Source organism: Chiloscyllium punctatum, chromosome 28, assembly GCF_047496795.1.
Source record: "Chiloscyllium punctatum isolate Juve2018m chromosome 28, sChiPun1.3, whole genome shotgun sequence".
Lineage (NCBI taxonomy): Eukaryota > Metazoa > Chordata > Chondrichthyes > Orectolobiformes > Hemiscylliidae > Chiloscyllium > Chiloscyllium punctatum.
Window position 1 is genome coordinate 9,917,707 of NC_092766.1, and position 22,083 is coordinate 9,939,789.

Consider the following 22,083-nt stretch of genomic DNA (forward strand, 5'->3'; position numbering starts at 1 on the left):
AGCCTCAGTGTTCCTGCAGAAGGAGCACGCGGTAACCACCGATACCCTGGCACCGCAGGGAGTGGAGTGCATTATTTCCCCCTCCAATTCTATTTTGATTTTGCCCCTGCCCTCCCCTTCACTGTTTGATCACACAGCATTGCCCTTTGATGAGAAGGGCTCTGCTTGTCACTGGCCACTCGGGTGTTTTTTTTCTTCCTGGTGGTGGAAATTGAATAAAGATTCGTGCACCTTGTGTCTCTCACTGTGTCTCACACCTACACACACACACACACCATGGGTGCTGGAGAAAATAAACACTACCGCAGTTAGGTGGTAGTGTGGGGGAAGACAAGGAGAGAGGAAAAAAGAGAGTCCTGGGCTTCAATTATTTCCAATGTATATAATGAATTGAGTGAACATATGGTAGGTAAATTTGCTGATTGCCCATGGTGTTAGATGCATTAGAGGGGAAATGGGTCTGGGCGGGTTACTCTGCGGCAAGTCAGTGTGGACTGGTTGGGCCGAAGGGCCTGTTTCCCCACTGTAGGGAATCTAACCTAATCTAAACAGTAGGTAGGTGAGTAAGTTATGAAGAGGACATAAGGGGTCTGCAAAGAGATATAGTTTGGTTAAGTGGAGAAAACAAATGGCAGATCATGTACAATGTGTGAACTTATCCATTTTGACAGGAAGAAAAGAAAAACAAATTATTTAAATGGAATAAGACTGCAGAACTGTCAGGTACAGAGAGATATGGATGAACTTGTGCATGAATTACAAAAAGATAGTCTGCAGATATTACAAATTATTAGGGATTGGGAAGTAGAATGCTGTCACTGATTGCATGGGGAATTGAATATTAAATGAGTGGAGTTTTGCTACAATTGTACAGGATGGTAGCGAGAACCTATCCAGAGTACAGTGTATAGTTTTGTATTTAAGAAGTTCAGAGTTCACTCAGCTGATTTCTGAGATTAAGTAGTTCCTTATTCACTGAATAGATTGGGCCTGTATCCATTGCAGTTGAGAAGAATCAGATGATTTTATTGAAATTATACATGATCCTCAGGGAACTTGATAAGGAAGTTGGGGAGGGGGATTGCTGAAAGAATGTTATTTTGAGAGAGAGACTAGAATTAGAGGACACAGTTTTAAAAATATGTGGCCTCCCATTTAAGATGAAGATAGGGAGAATTTTATTCTCTCAGAAAGCTATTTGTCTCTTCCCCAGTGAGCAATGAAAGAAGGGTCACTGACTACTTCTGAGGCAGAATTACATCGATTCTTGATTAACAAGGAAATCAAAAGCTACAGGAAGACAGACAGGACATAAGATCCATGATCTTATCAAATAATGGATAGCTCAAGGGGCTGAATGGCCTTCTGCTACCATCTGTATGCTTCCATCTTCACTTGTATTTTGGTTGGTTACTTCATTACGTCCTGATGAACCAATGGAGCTGTTTAGTCTGAATTCCAGTACAGGATGATTATGGAAGACGTACAGCCTTGTCAGAACCTAAAGCTTGCACTTTTGAGAGGATTGCTTGAGCAAACTTAGAGTCATCCTTCAAATATCCTACGACAAGAAAGTTCTCTTGCAGAGTAAAGCCTCCTCATCAAAATGAAAATGCTTAGCTATTCCTTCAAGTGTGTGCTATTGTGCCCCAACCTTGCACCAGTATCTGTATTGAACCAATGTGGTGGTTTGATATGTCAGCAACTTTCTTTGTTTTTACGTAAGCTTCAGTAAGTGATTTGTGCAGGGGTCTCACACATTTGTCTTGCAAAATTATAGTTACAAGAAATTGACTCAGGTTGCCGAAAGCAATTTAATTTACAGACAGCGGAGACAATAAACTTTCACGCAATGAATCTCGACTTGATTGAAAATTGGATTCCAGAGATGAAGGGTGATAGCTAAGCCCACTGAACCATCAGCTTTTTATAACAGCTAAAAACCATGAACTTGGGAGTCAGTTTGGGATCTCAACTGAAACCTGATTTAGAAAAGAAAACAAGCCAATAATCCTAATAAATTGATAATTCAACCCTCTAACTAGTTCTGCAGCAAATTAACAAGACCCACAAACTATTTAGGACAGAGATGAGGAGAAACTACTTCACCCAGAGAGTGGTGGCTGTGTGGAATGCTCTGCCCCAGAGGGCAGTGGAGGCCCAGTCTCTGGATTCATTTAAGAAAGAATTGAATAGAGCTCTTAAAGATAGTGGAGTCAAGGGGTATGGAGATAAGGCTGGAACAGGATACTGATTAGGAATGATCAGCCATGATCATATTGAATGGCGGTGCAGGCTCGAAGGGCAGAATGGCCTACTCCTGCATCTATTGTCTATTGTCTATTTCTGTGAATTAATTGGCTCAAGAAACCAATTCAGTTAATTAACATCTCCTTAATCAGAAAATTAACTGGGTCTACAGTTCAGTTCTGAAAACAGCAAGTGTTAGAGCTAACCAATCCCACAATCAATGTATCAAACCTAAGCCCTGCAGTCCTGCCACATCCAGTCATGAATGGTAGCAGACAATTAAACAATGCAGTGGAGGAGGAGGAAGCACCATAAATATCACCATCCTCAATGATTGAAGAGATCAACACATCAGTGTAGAAGATCTGCAGCAGTCTTTACCAAGGAGTGCCAAATGGGTGATCCATCTCACCCTTCTCCAGTGGTCCCCAGCAACACAAATGCCAGTCTTTAGCCAATTCAATTCACACCACATGCTATCAAGAAACTGTTGGACACACTGGATATTGCAAAAGCTATTGACCCTGACAATATTCCAGCATTAGTACTGCTAACTTGTACTCCAGGATTGCTGCTCCCCCAGCTAAGCTATTCCAGTTCAGTTGCAACATTGGCATTTACTCAACAATTTGGAAAATTGCCCAGATTATATTCCTGTATAAAAAGCAGGACAAATCCAACCTGGTCAATTACCACTTCACCTACTCAATCGTCAGTCAAGTGATGGAAGGGGTCATCAGCAGTGCAATCAAGCAGCATCTGCTCAGTTTGGGTTCCGCCAGGGCAACTTAGTGCCTGGTCTCATTACAGCCTTGGTTCAAACAGGGACAAAAGAGCTACATTTCAGAGGGGAGGTGAGAGTGACAGAACTTGACATCAAGAACAGCTTTCAACCAAGTGTGGCATCAAGGAGCCCTAGCAAAACTGGAATTAATGGGGATTGTTAAGTTCTTTTTTCTCTTGAGATTCTTACACACTTGATGCAACTGCAATATGCCAACTTCTGTGAACAACAGCCAAGTTTTATTAAGCAAATACAGTACAAACTTTGGAGAAACTCTTAACACACTTCGCCATGGTTGTCAAGAAGTGTCTGTGAATAAAGGGAACTGTCCTTCCTTTATACAAAATCTTTACATCACAGTCAGTGATGCCCACAAGACAATCCCCAGTCACTCCCCCACAGTCACATGTCACTGAAGATACAATGCAGTGACCACATTATCTCCAGAAACAGTGTAAGGTAAATCATCCCTTAATGGTCAAATCTGTTGTGAATCGTTTCTTTTGTCACTATAGGGTGCAGTCAGAGTTCCAACTGCAATGTTCTTATTGATTTCTGAATAGGAGATGATAACAAAGTAAATGGCTCTGAATGGCAAGGGATAGCAATGTAAATTCACTTACATTCTACCTGTAGAACAGAGACATCCCAACCTGCCCCGGGACATCCAATTTCCTGCAAGTTAGTAGAATAATATGACAGATATCAGAGGGCAAACCCTTTACTGGTTGAATCATATATGGTACATATTTTCTTGAAAGTTAGTCATCTCAGTTGCAACTCATCTCTGGAGGGGTTTCTCAGAGTAGTTTCCGATGCCCAACCACCTTCAGCTGCTTCAATGACCTTCCCTCCATCATAGGTCATAAGTGGAAATGTTCGCCAATGATTGTGCAATCATTCATGACGACACAAATTCTGAAGCAGTCCATGTTCACATGCAATAAGATCTGGACAATATCCAGGTTTGGGCTGACAGGTGGCAACTAAAGTTTGTGCCACACCAGTGCAAGGTATTGACTACCTTCAATAAGAGACAATCGAACTACTGCCCTGTTTTATGCAATGGTGTTACCATCACTGGATTCCCTGATATCAGCATCCTAGGGGTTACCATTGACCAGAAACTTAAATGGACTCATCACATATACCCAGTGACTACAAGGGCAAGTCAAAGGCTGTGAATATAGCGGTAAGTAACTCACCTTCTGAATCGCCATTCCCTCCATCACCAATGCCCAGTAGCAACAGTGTGTACTATCTACAAGATACACTGGAGAAATTCACCAAAGATCATGAGAGAGTACCTTCCAAACCCACAACACTTCCATCTAGCAAGGCAAGGGCAGCAGATACCACCTGCAAGTATCTGTCAAAGCCACTCAATATCCTGATTTGGAAATATAACGCTGTTCCTTCACTGTTGTCAAAATCCTGGGATTCCCTCCCTGAGGGTATTGTGGGTCAACCTGCAGCACATGGACTACAGTGATTCAAGAAGACAGCTCACTACCACCTTCTCAAGGGCAATAAATACTGGCCAGTTAATGATGTCCATGTTTCATGAGTGAATTTTAAAAAATGGATACCCAAATCAAATCAGCTAAAAAGACACAATCAAGTTCACCTGATTAAATGGCTGCTTAACCTATTTTAACTTAAATAACCAGCCTCATTTTCTGATTGTTCTACGAAACTAGCCCCAGCTAAATCATTTACCACACAATCCAATTTCATTTATTAACTGGGCAAAATGCAATTCAGCTAATTAACTGGCTGCGTGTTCGACATCAGTTCGCAAACTTTACACAGTACTTTAGATGTGATCTCACCAATTTTCTGTACAAATTTCTTTGTTCCAAGGCAGGTTGGTGCATGGTTTGGAAGGAAACTTTTGGGTGATGAGGTTGCCATGTATATGCTGCCGTTGTCCTTTTTGTGTTTGAGACATTGCTTGACCATTTTTTACATTGCTGGATTGTAGCCATTTTTGTAGCTGTACAAGAACAGCTTGGCTGGATGCATAGACAGTTCTGGAACACAAGTCTTTGGTACTATTCCTAGAATTATATCGGGGCTAAAAGCTTTTGCAGTATCAAGTGCCTTCACCCAGCTTTGAGATGATGTGGAGTGAATGGAATTAGCTGAACTCTGGCATGTGATCTGCAGATCTAAGGAGAAAGCCTGCAGAACTCTCAACTGTGCTTAATTTGTCGATGGGACTTGACTTTCACAAGGACTAATTAGTGGTCACTCCAATCTACATTGTCATGACGACAAACATCTGCGATAAGGTACTCCACTCTTGTTGGCTCTCTTAATACCTGCAGACTGGCCTGTAATTCTTCAGGATTTGGCCAACTGTGTCATCCTTGGTATGACAGAACCACTGTATGAAACCAGTGGGTGGCATGTTGGCTCAGTGGTTAGCACTGCTAGCTCACAGCGCCAGGGACCTGGGTTTGATTCCAGCCTTGGATGACTGTCTGTGTGGAGTTTTCACATTCTCCACACAACTGCTTGGGTTTCTTTCAGGTGCTCCGGTTTCCTCCCGCAGTCCAAAGATGTGCAGGTTAGGGCGAATTGGCCATGCTAAATTATCTATAATGTTCAGAGATATAAAGGCTAGGTCGGTTAGCCATGGGAAATGTAGGGTTATGGGATAGGAAGGGGTGGGCTTGTTTATGATGTTCTTTGGAGGATCGGTGTGAACTCGATGGGCCGAATGACCTGTTTCCACATTGTAGGGATTCTATGATTCAGTGTTAATGTTGAAGTTCTCCACCTTGACTACATTCTATACACTTTCCACCCATCAGTCATACTAATTTATCAGCTGAAGGAAGTAGTTGGTGGCAATCAACTGAAAGTTTCATTGTCCATGTTTGGTCTGATGCTCTGAAAGTTCATGTTTTTAATAGTGGGAATGCAAGGTTGAGAACTCCCAGGGTAACTCCTTCCTGACTGTATACTACTGTGCTGCCAGCTCTGCTGGATCTGTCCTGCTGGTGGGTCAGGGTATATGGAGAGGGTGATATTGGTGATGGATAGAGGTTGGAAGTTATGATTCTGTAAGAATAACAGTGTTAGGCTTTTGCTTGAATAGTACATGGGACAGCATTCCCAAATTTGACACAGGTCCCTAGATGTGAGCAAGAAGATTTGCAGGATCAACAGAATAGAGTGTGCCATAGTCATCTCTGCTATTTAGGTCAATATCTACTGATGCCATTCTTTATGACTTTCCTGTAGCAGTTTGAGTCGTATGCTAGGCTATTTTAGAGGATAGGGTTACTGGATGCTGCCTGAACTGCTGTGCTCTTCCAGCACCACTAATCCAGTATTTGGTTTTCAGCATCTGCAGTCATTGTTTTTACCTTTTTTTAGAGGATAGTTAAGAGTCAACCATTGCAGTGGGTATGGAGTCACCTGTAGGCCAGAACAGGTAAGAAGGACATGAGTGATTCAGAAGGATTTTATGTAATTTACTGTCACAATTGCACAGAATAGATTTCAAAGTGATTTTATAAATTAATCTCATCGATTGCTGTTATGAGATTTGAACTTGTGTCTCAGGTCTCTGAACTACTAGGCTAGTGACATTTCTACAATATCAACATCACCACTGAGCTCATTACCAGACTAAACAATCCAATTCAGTTAACTTACAGAGTGTGTAATCCATATTCAGATAATTTTTAAAAAACATCCAATTCAGTAAATTAACTGCAAATAAACTAACTAAAGCTTAATCTTGTGGACTTGGGGAAATTCGGAGTACAGTACTATAGTTAGGCAGTATGGAAACAGGAGTCAGTCATTTAGCCTCTCAGTTCGGTTCTACCTTTCAAAATGAATTTAGTTGATCTGTATCCTATCTTTGTTTTTGTCCCATATTGCTTTAACAACTCTCAAAGATCAGCAAGGCGGCCTTTGTGTGGAGCCGCAGAAAATGGGGGAGATACTAAATGAGTATTTTGCATCAGTATTTACTGTGGAAAAGGACATGGAAGATATAGACTGTAGGGAAATACATGGTGACACCTTGAAAAATGTCCAGATTACAGAGGAGGAAGTGCTGGATGTCTTGAAACACATAAAAGTGGATAAATCCCCAGGACCTGATCAGGTGTACCCGAGAACTCTGTGGGAAGCTAGAGAAGTGATTGCTGGGCCTCTTGCTGAGATATTTGTATCACCGATAGTCACAGGTGAGGTGCCAGAAGACTGGAGGTTGGCTAACGTGGTGCCACTGTTTAAGAAGGGCGGTAAAGACAAACCAGGGAACTATAGACCAGTGAACCTGACGTCGGTGGTGGGCAAGTTGTTGGAGGGAATCCTGAGGGACAGGATGTACATGTATTTGGAAAGGCAAGGACTGATTAGGGATAGTCAACCTGGCTTTGTGCCTGGGAAATCATGTCTCACAAACTTGATTGAGTTGCTTGAAGAAGTAACAAAGAGGATTGATGAGGACAGAGCAGTAGATGTGATCTATATGGACTTCAGTAAGGCGTTTGACAGGGTTCCCCATGGGTGACTGGTTAGCAAGGTTAGATCTCACAGAATACAGGGAGAACTTGCCATTTGGATATAGAACTGGCTCAAAGGTAGAAGACAGAGGGTGGTGGTGAAAGATTGTTTTTAAGACTGGAGGCCTGTGACCCAGTGGAGTGCCACAAGGATCGGTGCTGGGTCCACTACTTTTTGTCATTTATATAAATGATTTGGATGCGAGCATGAGAGGTACAGTTAGTAAGTTTGAAAATAACACCAAAATTGGAGGTGTAGTGGACAGCGAAGAGGGTTACCTCAGATTACAACAGGATCTGGACCAGATGGGCCAGTAGGCTGAGAAGTGGCAGATGGAGTTTAATTCAGATAAATGCGAGGTGCTGCATTTTGGGAAAGCAAATCTTAGCAGGACTTATACACTTAATAATAAGGTCCTAGGGAGTGTTGCTGAACAAAGACCTTGAAGTCCAGGTTCATAGCTCCTTGAAAGTGGAGTTGCAGGTAGATAGGATAGTGAAGAAGGCGTTTGGTATGTTTTCCTTTATTGGTCAGAGTATTGAATACAGGAATTGGGAGGTCATGTTGTGGCTGTACAGGATATTGGTTAGGCCACTGTTGGAATATTGCGTGCAATTCTGGTCTCCTTCCTATGGGAAAGATGTTGTGAAACTTGAAAGGGTTCAGAAAAGATTTACAAGGATGTTGCCAGGGTTGGAGGATTTGAGCTACAGGGAGAGGCTGAACAGGCTGGGGCTGTTTTCCCTGGAGTGTCGGAGGCTGAGGGGTAACCTTATAGAGGTTTACTAAATTATGAGTGGCACGGATAGGATAAATAGGCAGTCTTTTCCCTGGGGTCGGGGAGTCCAGAACTAGAGGGTATAGGTTTAGGGTGAGAGGGGGAAGATATAAAAGACACCTAAGGGGCAATGTTTTCACCCAGAGGGTAGTACATGTATGGAATGAGCTGCCAGAGGAAGTGGTGGAGGCTGGTACAATTACAACATTTAAAAGGCATTTGGATGGGTATATGAATAGGAAGTGTTTGGAGGGATATGGGCCGGGTGCTGGCAGGTGGGACTAGTTTGGGTTGGGATATCTGGTCGGCATGGACGGGTTGGACCGAAGGGTCTGTTTCCATGCTGTACATCTCTATGACTCTAGGGTTGTGGATAGGGCTTTCAACTAAATAGTGAGGGGTTGATTTAGATGCATGGAAAATTATGGAAAATATTAAAGGGGGAGGGGGGAGGGCTCAGCACAGATTATTAAATTTTCCAAAACAATTAAGAGGACAGAGTATATGGAAAGGGTTAGGGGTCTAACCTCTGGCACAACAGATAAGGGGACCATTTTGAGAAAGGGCACAATTAATGCAGGACTGAGGGTGTTTTATTTAATTTCATGCAGTACATGAAACAGGGTGAGTGAGCTTGAAACAAGGATTGAATTGGCAGATCCGATGTTATGGGTATCACAAAGACGTGCCTGCAAGGAGATCAGGGCTGGGACCTAAATAGCCAAGGGTATGAGTCTTATCGAAAGAAGGCATGTAAGAAAGGCACCATTATAATAATCAGGGGCAACTTCAATATGAAGGTGGATTGGGAGAGTCAAGTTGGTAGCAGATCCCAAGAAAAATAATTGGTGGAATGTCTACAAGATAGTTTTTCAGAGCAGCTTGTGGTAGAGCCGACAAGGGATCAAGCAGTTCTGCATTTGGTCATATGTAATGAGGCTGACTTCATTCAGGAGCTTAAGGTGAACGAACCCCGAGGGGACAGTAACCATAAAATGATAGAATTCACCCTGCAGTTTGACAGGGAGATGGAATCAGATGGAATGGTATCACAATGAAGTAAAGGGAACTACAAAGATATGAAGGAGGAGCTGGCCAGAATTGATTGGAAGGGGAACCTAAACCTAGCAGGGAAGGCAGTGGAACAGCAATGGGAGGGACTTCTCTGGGTAATTCACAAAGCGCAGCAAAAATTCATTCCAAGGAAGAAGGAATATATTTTGTTTTTTTCACCTGACAAAGCGGCAGCGTTCCAAAAGCTTGCGATTTCAAAGAAACCTATTGGTCTGTATGTCTGCGTGGTTTTCCTCTGGGTGCTCCGGCTTCCTCCCACACTCCAAAGATGTGCAGGACAGGTGTATTAGCCATGCTAAATTACCCATAGTGTTAGGTGCATTGGTCAGAGGGAAATGGGTCTGGGTGGGTTACTCTTCAGAGGGTCGGTGTGGACTTGTTGGGCCGAAGGGCCTGTTTCCGCACCGTAGGGAATCTAGTCTAATCTAATAAGAACATGGTGTCGTGTGACCTCTGACTTTGTCCACCCCAGTAAAACACTGGCGCCTTCACAGCAAGAAGAAACATACTAAGGGGAGGATGACAAGGGGAAGCCAGGGATAGCCTGACAGCAAAACAAAAAGCATATAGTGTGGTGAAGATTGGTGGAAAGCTGGAAGATTGGGAAGCCTTTAAAAACCAGCAGAGAATAACTAAAAATCAATCGGGTGTGGGGGAGGATGAAATAGGAGGCTAAGCTAGGTAGTAATGTAAATGTAGGAGTGTTTTTAGAAACATAAAAGAGATTCAAGACTGGACACTGGACAGTTGGGAAATGAGGCTACAGAAGCAGCACTGGGGAACAAAAAAATGATAGAGGAGGGATAGGTACTTTTCTTTAATAAACTTCAAGAGAGTTGGGGCAGAGATGAGTGTAGTGACCTTCACTCTGGAGAAGGTGCTGGGGAAACTGAAAGGTCTGAACGATTCATCATCCTGACCAGATGGACTACCCAGGAGATAGCTGAGGACATTGTAGAAACATTGGTGGTGCTCTTTCACAAATCATTGGAGTCAGGGAGGGTTCCAGAGGATGGAGAAATGGCTAACGTAACACCATGTTTAAGACAGGAAGGAGGCAGACGACTGAAACGATGGGCTGGTTAGCCTGACCTCAGTCATTGGTAAGATTTTGAGTCCATTATTAACGATGAGATTAAGGCAACAGGGCTGAGTCAGCACTGCTAGGTTAAGGGGACGTCATTTCTGCTAGAATTCTTCAAAGAAATTCTTTGAGGGTGGAAGGGTAACTCAGTGGTTAGCACTGCTGCCTCACAGCGCCAGGGACCCAGGTTCAATTGCTTCCTTGGGCAACTGACTGCGTAGAGTTTGCACATTCTCTTCGTGTCTGCGGGGTTTCCTCCCACAGTCAATAGATTAGATTAGATTCCCTACAGTGAGGAAACAGGCTCTTCAGCCCAACAAGTCCAAACTGTCCCTCTGAAGAGCAACCCACCCAGACTCATCTCTCCACACTTATCCCTGACTAATACACCTAACACTATGGGCAATTTAGCATGGCCAATTCATCTGGCCTGCACATCTTTTGGACCATGGGAGGAAACCGGAGCACCCAGAGGAAACTCGCGCAGACGCAGGGAGAAGGTGCAAACTCCACACAGACAGTCACCCGAGGCTGTGCCACCCTGCCACCCTGTGCAGGTTAGGTGGATTGGCCAAGCTAAATTGCCCTATAGTGTGTCCAGCGGTATGCAGGCTAGGTGGGTTAGCCATGGGAAATGCAGGGTTACAGAGATGAGGTAGGGCAATGGGTCTGAGTGGAATGCTCTTTGGAGGATCGCTGTGGAGTCAACAGGCCAAATGCCTAGCTGCCACATAGTAGGGATTCTATGAGATAACAAGCAAGTTAGACAAAGGAGAGCCAGTGAATGTGATCTATCTAGACTTCCAGAAGACCCTTGACAAGATGTCACCCAAGAGGCTGTTAAATGAAATAACAGCCCATGATGTTAGGGGCAATGTACTGGCATGGATAAAAGTTTAGTTGACTGGCAGAAAGCAGGGAGTGGGGATAAAGAGGACATTTTCAGATGGCAGCTGGGGACCAGTAGAATTCCACATGGGTCAGTGTTGGTCCACAACTAGTTCCATTACACATGAACGTTCTGGATTAATGTACTGAGGATATTGTTGCTATGTTTACAGATGCACTTTGGTAGGAAGAAAAGAATTGGAGACTATTTTCTAAACTGGGAAAGGTGTTGGAAGTACAAAATGACGTGTTCTAGTTCAGGGTTCTTTTCAGGTTCACTTGGCAGTTAGGAAGGCAAATGCAATGGTAGCATTAATTTCAAGAGGATTAGAACGCAGGTGCAGAGGCTATAGTCAGACCACATTTGGATGTATGTGAGCAGTTTTGTGCCTCATATCTGAGGAAGGGCACGTTAGCATTGGAAGAGCTCCAGAGGACGTATCCAAGAATGATTCTGGGGGTGAATGGTTTGCCATATGAGGAGCAGTTGAGAACTCTGGGTCTGTACTCAGTGGAGTTTAGAAAGATGAGGGGGGTGGTTCTCATTGCAACTTAGAGAATACTGAGAGGCCTGAATAGAGTGGACTTGGAGAAGCTGTTTCCATTAATAGGAGAGACTGTAGGGCACAGTCACAGAGTGAAGGGACAACTGTTTGGAACTGAGTTGAGGAGGAATTTCCTCAGCCAAGGAGGTGGTTAATGTGTGAACTTCATTGCTGTAGAGGGCTGTGGAATCTAAGCAAGAATCTTAGTAAGGGAATCAAGGATTCCATGGAGAAGGCAGGAGAATGGAGTTGAGAAGTCTATCTGCCCTGTTCAAATAGTGGAGCAGACCCAATAGACTGAATTGCCGAGTTCTACTCCTATATCTTATGGTCTTTTGGATCAAATGCTGGAAAATAGGTTGTGTACTCAAATCTTTTGTTGACTGGTGGACTGAATGGCTGCCTCCTGTGCTAAAAATGTCGATCAGTCTATGAGAAAGCAAGTCTATGAAAGTTAAAATTAACAACGGACCCAAGGATACAATTTTCCTGAGTTGTGAAAAGTACCAAGTATTTAATTGTTGATTAGTTTGAAAAAAAAAATTGGATTCACCTTTAACTTGGTCTAGAGGCAGAAAACTGAACCTGTATTTCTTTCTGATATAGTTCCAGAAGATTTGAGACGCTTCAGACGTGACAGTGGATCACTCGGTGATATAATTTTTGACTTTTACGTGAAAAATGCAACTATGCCATTGTATTTGGAAAAAATGTTAGAAGACACTGGTGACCTGATGTATAATACAGCTAAGGAAGATCATTTACAACCTACATCTGATCAATCTAAGCATAGTGATCCTTATGTGACACAAAACAAAGGCAATATAAGCGGTGATAGTCTTCCTTATCTGGACATTGAAGCTTTGGGCACAGATCTTGATGCGGAAAAGTCAGCAGATTCCCCTCATGCTCCATCTGATGTAGAACAAGAACTACAGCTCTTTTACCAAATGTTTGAGGACTATTTGAAGTTTAAAGCTCGCAGGACACAAAAAGAAACATCAGATACAAGGAACAAAATAGAAACAACGTGTAAAAAAATACTTAATGAGAAAGGATCAAAGGAGGCTTCTTGGAACAAAAACCAAGGAGCTGTCACTAAAAAATCTGGAGGCAGCCCTAGTTACTCACATGAACAAACTATGAATGGAGATTCTCAGGTAGAAAAGTCAACAGACCCAATTCATAAGAACATTTCTAAGCAGGAGAAAGAATTTTCTTCATTTGAAAGTCTTGTTAAAACAATGCTTAACACTCTTCCCAATGCTTCAAAAGAGTCTCCCACGCAGGAAAAAGAAACAGAATATATCCCAAACCAGCTGAAGCCAGGTTTTTCAATGAAAGAGTCAATCATAATTGAGAGCATTCAGCACATTAGTAATGATGTGATTCCAACTGCAAAGTTCTCCCAAACATTGTCAAATCTGAATAAGTCTACTGGAAAAGAATCTCAGAAATATGGCTCACATTCTCTAACCACAGCGCCTCAGAAAGATTACTTCTCCATTTCAGCCAAAAGACCTCAGAAAAATGAATTCTCCAAGTCGACCAAAACTCCCCAGGCAGATAACCTTTACAAGTCAAGTACAGCTCCTCAACAAGATATCTTCCCCGTGTCAACCACAGCACCTCACAACAATGACTTCATGTTCAATACATTTCCTGAGCACAATGCCTTCTTCATGTCAAACACTGTTCCTCAGCAAAATAATGTCTTTACGTCAAGCATAGTTCCTCACCACAGTGAATTCTCCATGCCAGCTACAGTTCCTCAGAAAAGTAATTTCTCCATGTCAACCATTGTTCCTCAGAAAAGTAATTTCTCCATGTCAACCATTGTTCCTCAGAAGGTTAATTTCTCCATGTCAACTATTGTTCCTCAGAAAGGAAATTTCTCCATGTCAGCTACAGTTCCTCAGCTAAATGCCTTTTCCATGTCAACTACTGCATCTCAGCAAGATAGTAGCTCAAACACACCAACCAACATACTTCAAGAACACGTCTCATCCACTTCAGTCAAAGGATCTCAGAAAATTGACCTTTTCACTTCCACAGAAGGATCTCACAAACATGTCTTACCAACTCCAAACAAGCCAATTCACAAACATGGTTCAGGCACACCAACTGGGATATCTCCAAAGCATAGTTCACCTTATTCCACTAAGCCAGCTCAGAAACATGGCTCAGCCACCCCAAACAAAGTATCTCAGAAACATGGCTCACCCACGACAAGTAAATCACCTCAGAAATATGGCTTACCCACCCCAACCAAAGTATCTCAGAAACATGGCTCACCCACGACAAGTAAATCACCTCAGAAACATGGCTCACCCACAACAAGTAAATCACCTCAGAAATATGGCTTACCCACCCCAACCAAAGTATCTCAGAAACATGGCTCACCCACGACAAGTAAATCACCTCAGAAATATGGCTTACCCACCCCAACCAAAGTATCTCAGAAACATGGCTCACCTACTACAAGTAAATCGCCTCAGAAACATGGTTCACCGACTACAACCAAAGCATCTCAAAACCATGGCTCAACTACCACTACCAAATCACCACAGAGATATGATTTACATACTGCAACCAGCCAATCTCAGAATCATAGCTCATCTACCGTAACCAAACCTTCTCAAAGGCGTGGCTCACCCCCTACTACCAAAGTATCTCAGAAACATAGCTCACACAGTCCAGCCACAAGCCATAATGTAACCATGGGTGACATTAATACTGCACTAAATTTGCTTCAAACAGGAGGCCTTCGCCCTCTAAAAAACCACTCATCAGCCATGAATGACACAGAAATTAATCATCAGATCCATCCAAAAAATGACTCAACCACAGAAAGCACAAGAACTAATCACCAGAGAGGGCTGCTCAGGAGTTTGATCATTCCTGAAGGAGATCTTCACCATCAACGTATATTTAATCCAACTTTAATCAGGGAACAAGTAACGAGCATTCCTTCTCATAATCAGCTACCCTTAGGGCAACAGTATAAAGTAGACAGATCAGCACAGCAAGATCATCAGGGATTGTCACAGGGTCTACCAGAGATCACAAAGAATTCTGACATACCTTCTCTTGAAAATTTAATGAATGATTTGGACAAACAGTTCTCAAAACGAAAGCCAACCACGAATGACATAAATAATATCAAAGCTGCCTTAGATCAGTTGAATGCAATGCTATCAAAGACTGAAAAGAATGAAATTTCTGAAGAAACTTCTCAAAGTACTACTAAAGAGGTAACACTGAAAAAAATACCTTTCAAAAGAGAACAAGAGTCAACACAGCCAAAACAAAGCCAGGGATTGATTAATGAAATGAATGAAGGGTCAGTCAGAGGTCTCGTCATTCATAATGGAAGTCTCAAGTATGACCATGCTGAACAAAAGAGGGGATTGCCTAATAGAGAGACACAGAGTAATATAGTCACGAGCTTCTTGGATAGCCAAAATATCCTAGGTCAAAAACAAGTTACAGAGGAGCTGAAACATGCAAATAAATTGTTAAAAGGGCTATCAAACTCAACATCAGAGGAGCCCAATGTTCAGCAGCTGGAAAATCTTCTAATTGAAACCAAAAAAGAGTTTTCTCGAAGAAATCCCAATCAAAATGATGTAGGTATACTTGAAAATGCATTAAAACAACTTGATGTAATTGCATCAAATGGGAAAAGCATCATTAGGAATAGCAGATCCCTGACATCCTCCAACAGGCCGAAACAAAATGTGCCCCAAAGTGGGACACAGATATTCTCCTTTCACAATCATACTCCAAATTCTGCTTTGAATAGCAAATCTTTGATGATTTTCCTTACTTCTACCCAACGCGCTTCTCTGAATAGAAGACTGTCAATGTCCTTTCATATTCCTGCTCAAAGAATACCCACACCAATTTTGCACAGGAACAAACCTTCAACATTATCCCAAAGTCCTATGCAAAAAGCTCCTGTAAATAATAAATCTTCAATTTCTCACTACATGCCTAAGTTGAATCCATATGTTAGTAGTAAGTCATCGATGATTTCCCACAATCATAATCAAACATCTCAGCTTAGCAAAAAGTCTTCTCCAGAACCTCCTCATTCTGATATTAGGGTCTCTTCAATTTATTCCCAAGCCCTTAAACATGATGAACCAATGAATCTCAGTCTTTCAGTATCTCCACCCAGTTCTACTCAAGATGCGTCCAAAAATTTTAAATCTAGAGTTTTGTTCAGTCCTCATAAGGATCCTTTTAACAGAATCTCTCCAGTGACTTTCCATGGGCCCAGTCAAAATCCTTCTAGGAACAGAATACTATCAAGAGTTTTCCATCCTGCTTTTCAAAATGCTTCCTTGAAAAGATCATCAGTGCTTTCCCACGGTCTAAATCGAAATGTTGCTATGAATGGAGGACCCACATCATATCCTCATAATCTTCAAAACATGAAACTTTCACTTGCTTCTAATTTTTCTCCTCAAAACATTCATCCGAAGACAGCATCCTCAACACTTTTGCATGGACCTTTTCAGGGGAATCCTATGGATGGACAAAGCCCATGGTTTCCTCATATCGATACTCCAGATGGAGTTTCGCTTTCCCACTTTCCAACACCATCTATTACTGTAAATACAAGATTTTCACCTTACCACAATCACATACATTCTGCCCCTCAATATAAGAGATCTTTACAACTTTCTCAAAAACGCACTCCGCCATTTGCATCCAGGAATAAGCAAGCTTCAAAACCTTCCCATTATCATGCTCCATCCGTGTCTGGGAGTAAGAGATCTTCAAAGTCTTCCCATAATCGTGCTCCATCCATGTCTGGGAGCAAGAGATCTTCAAAATCTTCTCATAATCGTGCTCAGTCTGGTTCTGGGAATAAACGCACTTCAAAGTATCCCCACAATCGTGCTCCATCCACTCTTGGAAATAAGCGATCTTCAAAATCTTCCCATAATCGCACTCCATCTGGTTCTGGGAATAAGCGAGCTTCCAATTCTTCCCATCATCACACCTCATCTGCCCCTGGGAAAAAACTATCTTCAGAATCTTCACACAATTCCACTTCAACAACCCCCCTGAATATAGTATCCACAAGGGTTTTCAATGCTCTTCCTCAAATTACTTCTATGAGTAGACAAATTCCGCACTTTCATTATACTCATACTCCAAATATCCAGAAAACTAGTTCACCAAGCACTTCACATAATTCCAGTCCAACTGCCCCTTCAAATATAACATACTTAAAGATCTTCAGTGTTTCGCCTCAAGATACTCTCATCAATGGACAAATTCCACAGCATCAACTTCCTCATCCTCCAAATATCCAGAAAAATAAATCACCAAAACCTTCAAGTAATCTCAGTCCAACTGCCCCGACGAGTGCAGTAGTGTCAAAGTTTTTCCTTGTCACTCCCCAGACTATTGTTACAAATAGACAAATTCCACAGCACCAAGTTATTCATCCTCCAAATATACGCAAAAATACCTCACCAAACCCTTCCCATAATCCCAGTCCAATTGCCCCTATGAATATAGCGTCCTCAAAGATTTTCATTGTTCCTCCTCAAGATACTGTTAATAGACAAATTCCACAGTTTCGTTATACACATATTCCAAATATCCAGGAAAATAGCTCACCAAACCCTTCTAATCCCAGTCAAACTACCCCTACGAATATAGTATTGCCAAAGTTTTTCATTGTTCCTTCTCAAGATATTAAGAATGTACAAATTCCACAGTTTCATTATACTCATGTTCCAAATATACAGAAAAATAGCTCACCAAACCCTTCACATTATCCCAATCCGACTGCCTCTATGAATATTGTATCGCCAAAGGTGTTCATTGTTCCTCCTCAAGATACTCTCACCAATAGACAAATTCCACACTTCCATTATACTCATATTCCAAATAGACAGAAAAATAGCTCACCAAACCTTTCACATAATCCCAGTCAAGCTGCTCCTGCAAATACAGTATTTCCAAAAGTATTTATTGTTCCTCAAGATACTCTCACCAATAGACAAATTCCACAGTTCCAATACACTCATATTCCAAATATACAGAAAAATAGCTCACCAAACCCTTCACATTATCCCAGCCAAGCTGCCTCTATAAATACAGTATCTCCAGAAGTTTTCATTTTGCCTCCTCAAGATACTCTCACCAATAGACAAATTCCACAGTTTCATTACACTCATGTTCCAAATATACAGAAAAATAGCTCACCAAGCCCTTCACATTATCCCAATCCGACTGCCTTTATGAATATTGTATCGCCAAAGGTGTCCATTGTTCCTCCTCAAGCTACAAACAGACAAATTCCACGTTTTCATTACACTCATCCTTCAAAGCACCATAAAAATACCTCACCAATCCTTTCCCATTATCCCAGTCCAACTGCTGCTGAAAATAGCAGACTTCCGATAAGCCCTCATATTTTTAGCCATAATGCACCTGTGAATATGGTAACCCCTAAGTTCTCAAATAGCTTTTCTCAATCTACATTGGGAGATAGACAAGTCGTACAGTTTCATCATGAACATTCACCAAAAGTACTTACAAATAAAGCTTCAAACCCTTATGTTGCCTCTTTAATTGCTGTTGCAAATAGGAAACCTTCAACCCCTCCCCAAGAACACCATAAAATGTCCCCCATGCATCAAAAAACCCGACACTTCTATCAAATCCATTCTCCAACAGTCCCTAAGGATAGATTTTCACCATCCAACAGTTTCACTCATATTACCCCAGTGAATGGATTATCTACAAAGGGTTCCCGCAAGCCAACTTCAACTATACTGATGAATAAGAAAACTTCAAAATCTTCCCACAATAAACTTCCAGCTGCCCCTGTGAATAAGAAAACTTCAATACCTTCTGGCAATCCTATTCCAACTACTCCTGTGAATAGAACATTCTCAACAATTCTGAGTGGTTCAAATGGTCAACAGATTCCAGAGTTTAATGAAATTCATAACCAAAACACTTCTAAAACTAAATTTTCAAATTCGTCCTATATTCCCAACCCAACAGATTCTAGTAAGAAGAGAACTTCAAATCATTCCTACAATCCCACTACAACTATAGTGAATAGAAAATCATCAAATCATTCCTACAGTCCCACTCCAAATACCCCCTTGAACAGAACAACAAACCGTTCTTATAGTCCCACTCCAAATACCCCCTTGAACAGAACAACTAACCGTTCTTACAGTCCCACTCCAAATACCCCCTTGAACAGAACAACTAACCGTTCTTACAGTCCCACTCCAAATACCCCCTTGAACAGAACAACAAACCGTTCTTATAGTCCCACTCCAAATACCCCCTTGAACAGAACAACTAACCGTTCTTACAGTCCCACTCCAAATACCCCCTTGAACAGAACAACAAACCGTTCTTATAGTCCCACTCCAAATACCCCTGTCAACAGGCGAACAACTAACCGTTCTTATAGTCCCACTCCAGATACCCCTGTCAACAGGCGAACAACTAACCGTTCTTATAGTCCCACTCCAAATACCCCTGTCAACAGGCGAACAACTAACCGTTCTTATAGTCCCACTCGAAATACCCCTGTCAACAGGCGAACAACTAACCGTTCTTATAGTCCCACTCCAAATACCCCTGTCAACAGGCGAACAACTAACCGTTCTTATAGTCACACTCCAAATACCCCTGTCAACAGGCGAACAACTAACCGTTCTTATAGTCCCACTCCAAATACCCCTGTCAACAGGCGAACAACCAACCGTTCTTATAGTCCCACTCCAAATACCCCTGTCAACAGGCGAACAACTAACCATTCATATAGTCCCACTCCAAATACCCCTGTCAACAGACGAACAACTAACCATTCTTATAGTCCCACTCCAAATACCCCCTTGAACAGAACAACTAACCGTTCTTATAGTCCCACTCCAAATACCCCCTTGAACAGAACAACTAACCGTTCTTATAGTCCCACTCCAAATACCCCCTTGAACAGAACAACTAACCGTTCTTATAGTCCCACTCCAAATACTCCTGTCAACAGGCGAACAATGAGCCATTCTTATAGTCCCACTCCAAATACTCCTGTCAATAGGAAATCAAACCCTTCTCACAACCCCAGTCCATTTGCCTCTGAGAATAGGAAATCTATGCCTCTGTCCACTCCACTTGTCGTCTTACATAGGAGAATTTCACCTACTCACAATCCCGCTCCAAATGCTCCTGTGAATAAAGCAACCTCGGTGTTTTTTGTTCAACCCCCTTACGTTACTCCTGTTAAAGTACAAATACCATGGATTCCTCATATTAACTCTCCAAATACCCTTATCAATAGGAATCTATTAAAACCTCGTAATCTCTCTGCAACAGTTCCTGTTAACAGAAGGTTATCAATACCATTCCCTAACAGGTCTCCAGATCCTTCTAATGATCCTACTCCTAATACCCTTGTATACAGAAGACCACCAAACTTTCTCCACAAACCTACTAAAATTAATTCCATGATGAGGAAACCCCAAACATTTTCCCACAGTCAGATAAACAAGGCTCCTAATTCTAGCGGATCTTTGAAATCTGCCTACTTTTCTTCAAACGGAAGACCTTTTTTATCTTCTCATAGTTCTGCAAAGTCTCCCTATATGTCCAGTCACAAAACTCAACTTACTAACATTACAAAACCGTGACGCAGTTCACAATTCTCTGAAGCTAATCATCAGAGAAGGACATGCAGCTGACCAAAATGAAAAGCTACAGCAGCTTAAAGTTTTGGACCAAAACCTTGAAAAAGCCCTTTGATTTCTACCAGTTGGTCTAATCAAAATGCAGAACCAAGTATGATCAGCAGCAACTCTGCAAATAACAAATAGCTACAACAAGGAAGACAAGTCATTCGGAGATATTCAGTGAAATAATTGTCAAGATGGCAGACCAAAGAACAGATGTTGATAAATACGTGGAGAACTCCGTCTAAGTGGCACTGTAGTAATATCCGAATCCAACACGAGGGAGTTTCTTCTGCAGAGAGGTGACAAGCCAACTATCTCCAAAACCTTTGAAAGTTTTTAAAGAAGCATTTCTAAAATGATGAAATCTTCATACATGTCACTGGAAATGACATATGTAGTTAAAGGAAATCATTTTCAATTAGCTGTTATAAAATACCTCATTGTACTTTTAAGTTTCAATGTGCTACATCTGTGCATTGTCATATGGATAAATAACATTACAAATGTAGCTTCAATTGTCTTTTGCCTGCTCTCCACTGGTGAAAGGATAAGACGACTGATGCCATGGGTTTTGAGCATATCCTATTTACCAGAAAATTATTTGGTTAGAAGTGAAATATTCTCCAAACAGTTTGAGAATACAGAGTTTACCAAATTATAAAATGAATAAAAAGTTGGTAAATATGAAAGAGACAGGTCTCGAGTTGAATCCTGCTTATGTAAAGATCTTTGAAATCCATCGCCGCTCTTTTACATGGAACAGTCCTGTCTTCAATCCCCCAACCTGAGCTCCACCGTGCTTTAGCAAAGGGGAAAAGAGATCTGAACAGACGTCTGCCCCCATTTCCTTCTGGTGCAAGCCAGGTTCCTCAACCAGTTTCTAGTCCAATAACATTGGAAATCCAAGTTCATTAAGAAGTGAAAATCCTTCAGGCTGATTCCCTATCCTCAACTCCACTTGAACAGAATGTCAGATCCTTTATGAAGTAATTTTCATCTCTTCCCATCTCTCTTGAAGGTATTGATTCCTTGTGGAGATAGATAGAAACCCATAGGGATTAAATACCCTCCAGTACATCACTCAACTCAAACACTGAGCATCATCAGGTTTTTTTTTAAACCATGATAATATCACACCTAAAGGCATCTTATCTGACATTTTCCACCAAAGATCACTGGATTGGAATCAGAAGCTGGAACCAAATTGTTCTTATTCATTCCCCTAAGAGCAGATGTCAGTTGTAGCATGTAATATGCTAGATGAGATAATTAATTAAGACAGGTCGTAATTGGAATGGTAGCTGATTTTGTAAGGAACAGCACAAGCCATGTTCATCTTGTTTCTCTTCATCTCCAGCCCCTGTTCCTTTGTTGTGTTACACTCTATTAACATATTAGCAATTAAAAAAAGCACCTATGTTTTT

The 22,083-nt window shown here is 41.7% G+C and overlaps 1 protein-coding gene across 1 annotated transcript in view; it reads left to right on the top strand.

Annotated features, from left to right (window-relative positions):
* LOC140453986 (uncharacterized) overlaps nt 1–21,167 on the top strand; it is a 47,117-nt gene extending 25,950 nt beyond the window's left edge. Inside the window, exon 4 of the mRNA XM_072548895.1 lies at nt 12,543–21,167. Within this exon, the coding sequence (XP_072404996.1) occupies nt 12,543–20,617 (8,075 nt within the window). The 3' untranslated portion in view covers nt 20,618–21,167. The remainder of the gene's footprint in view (nt 1–12,542) is intronic.
* Nucleotides 21,168–22,083: the final 916 nt, after the last annotated feature.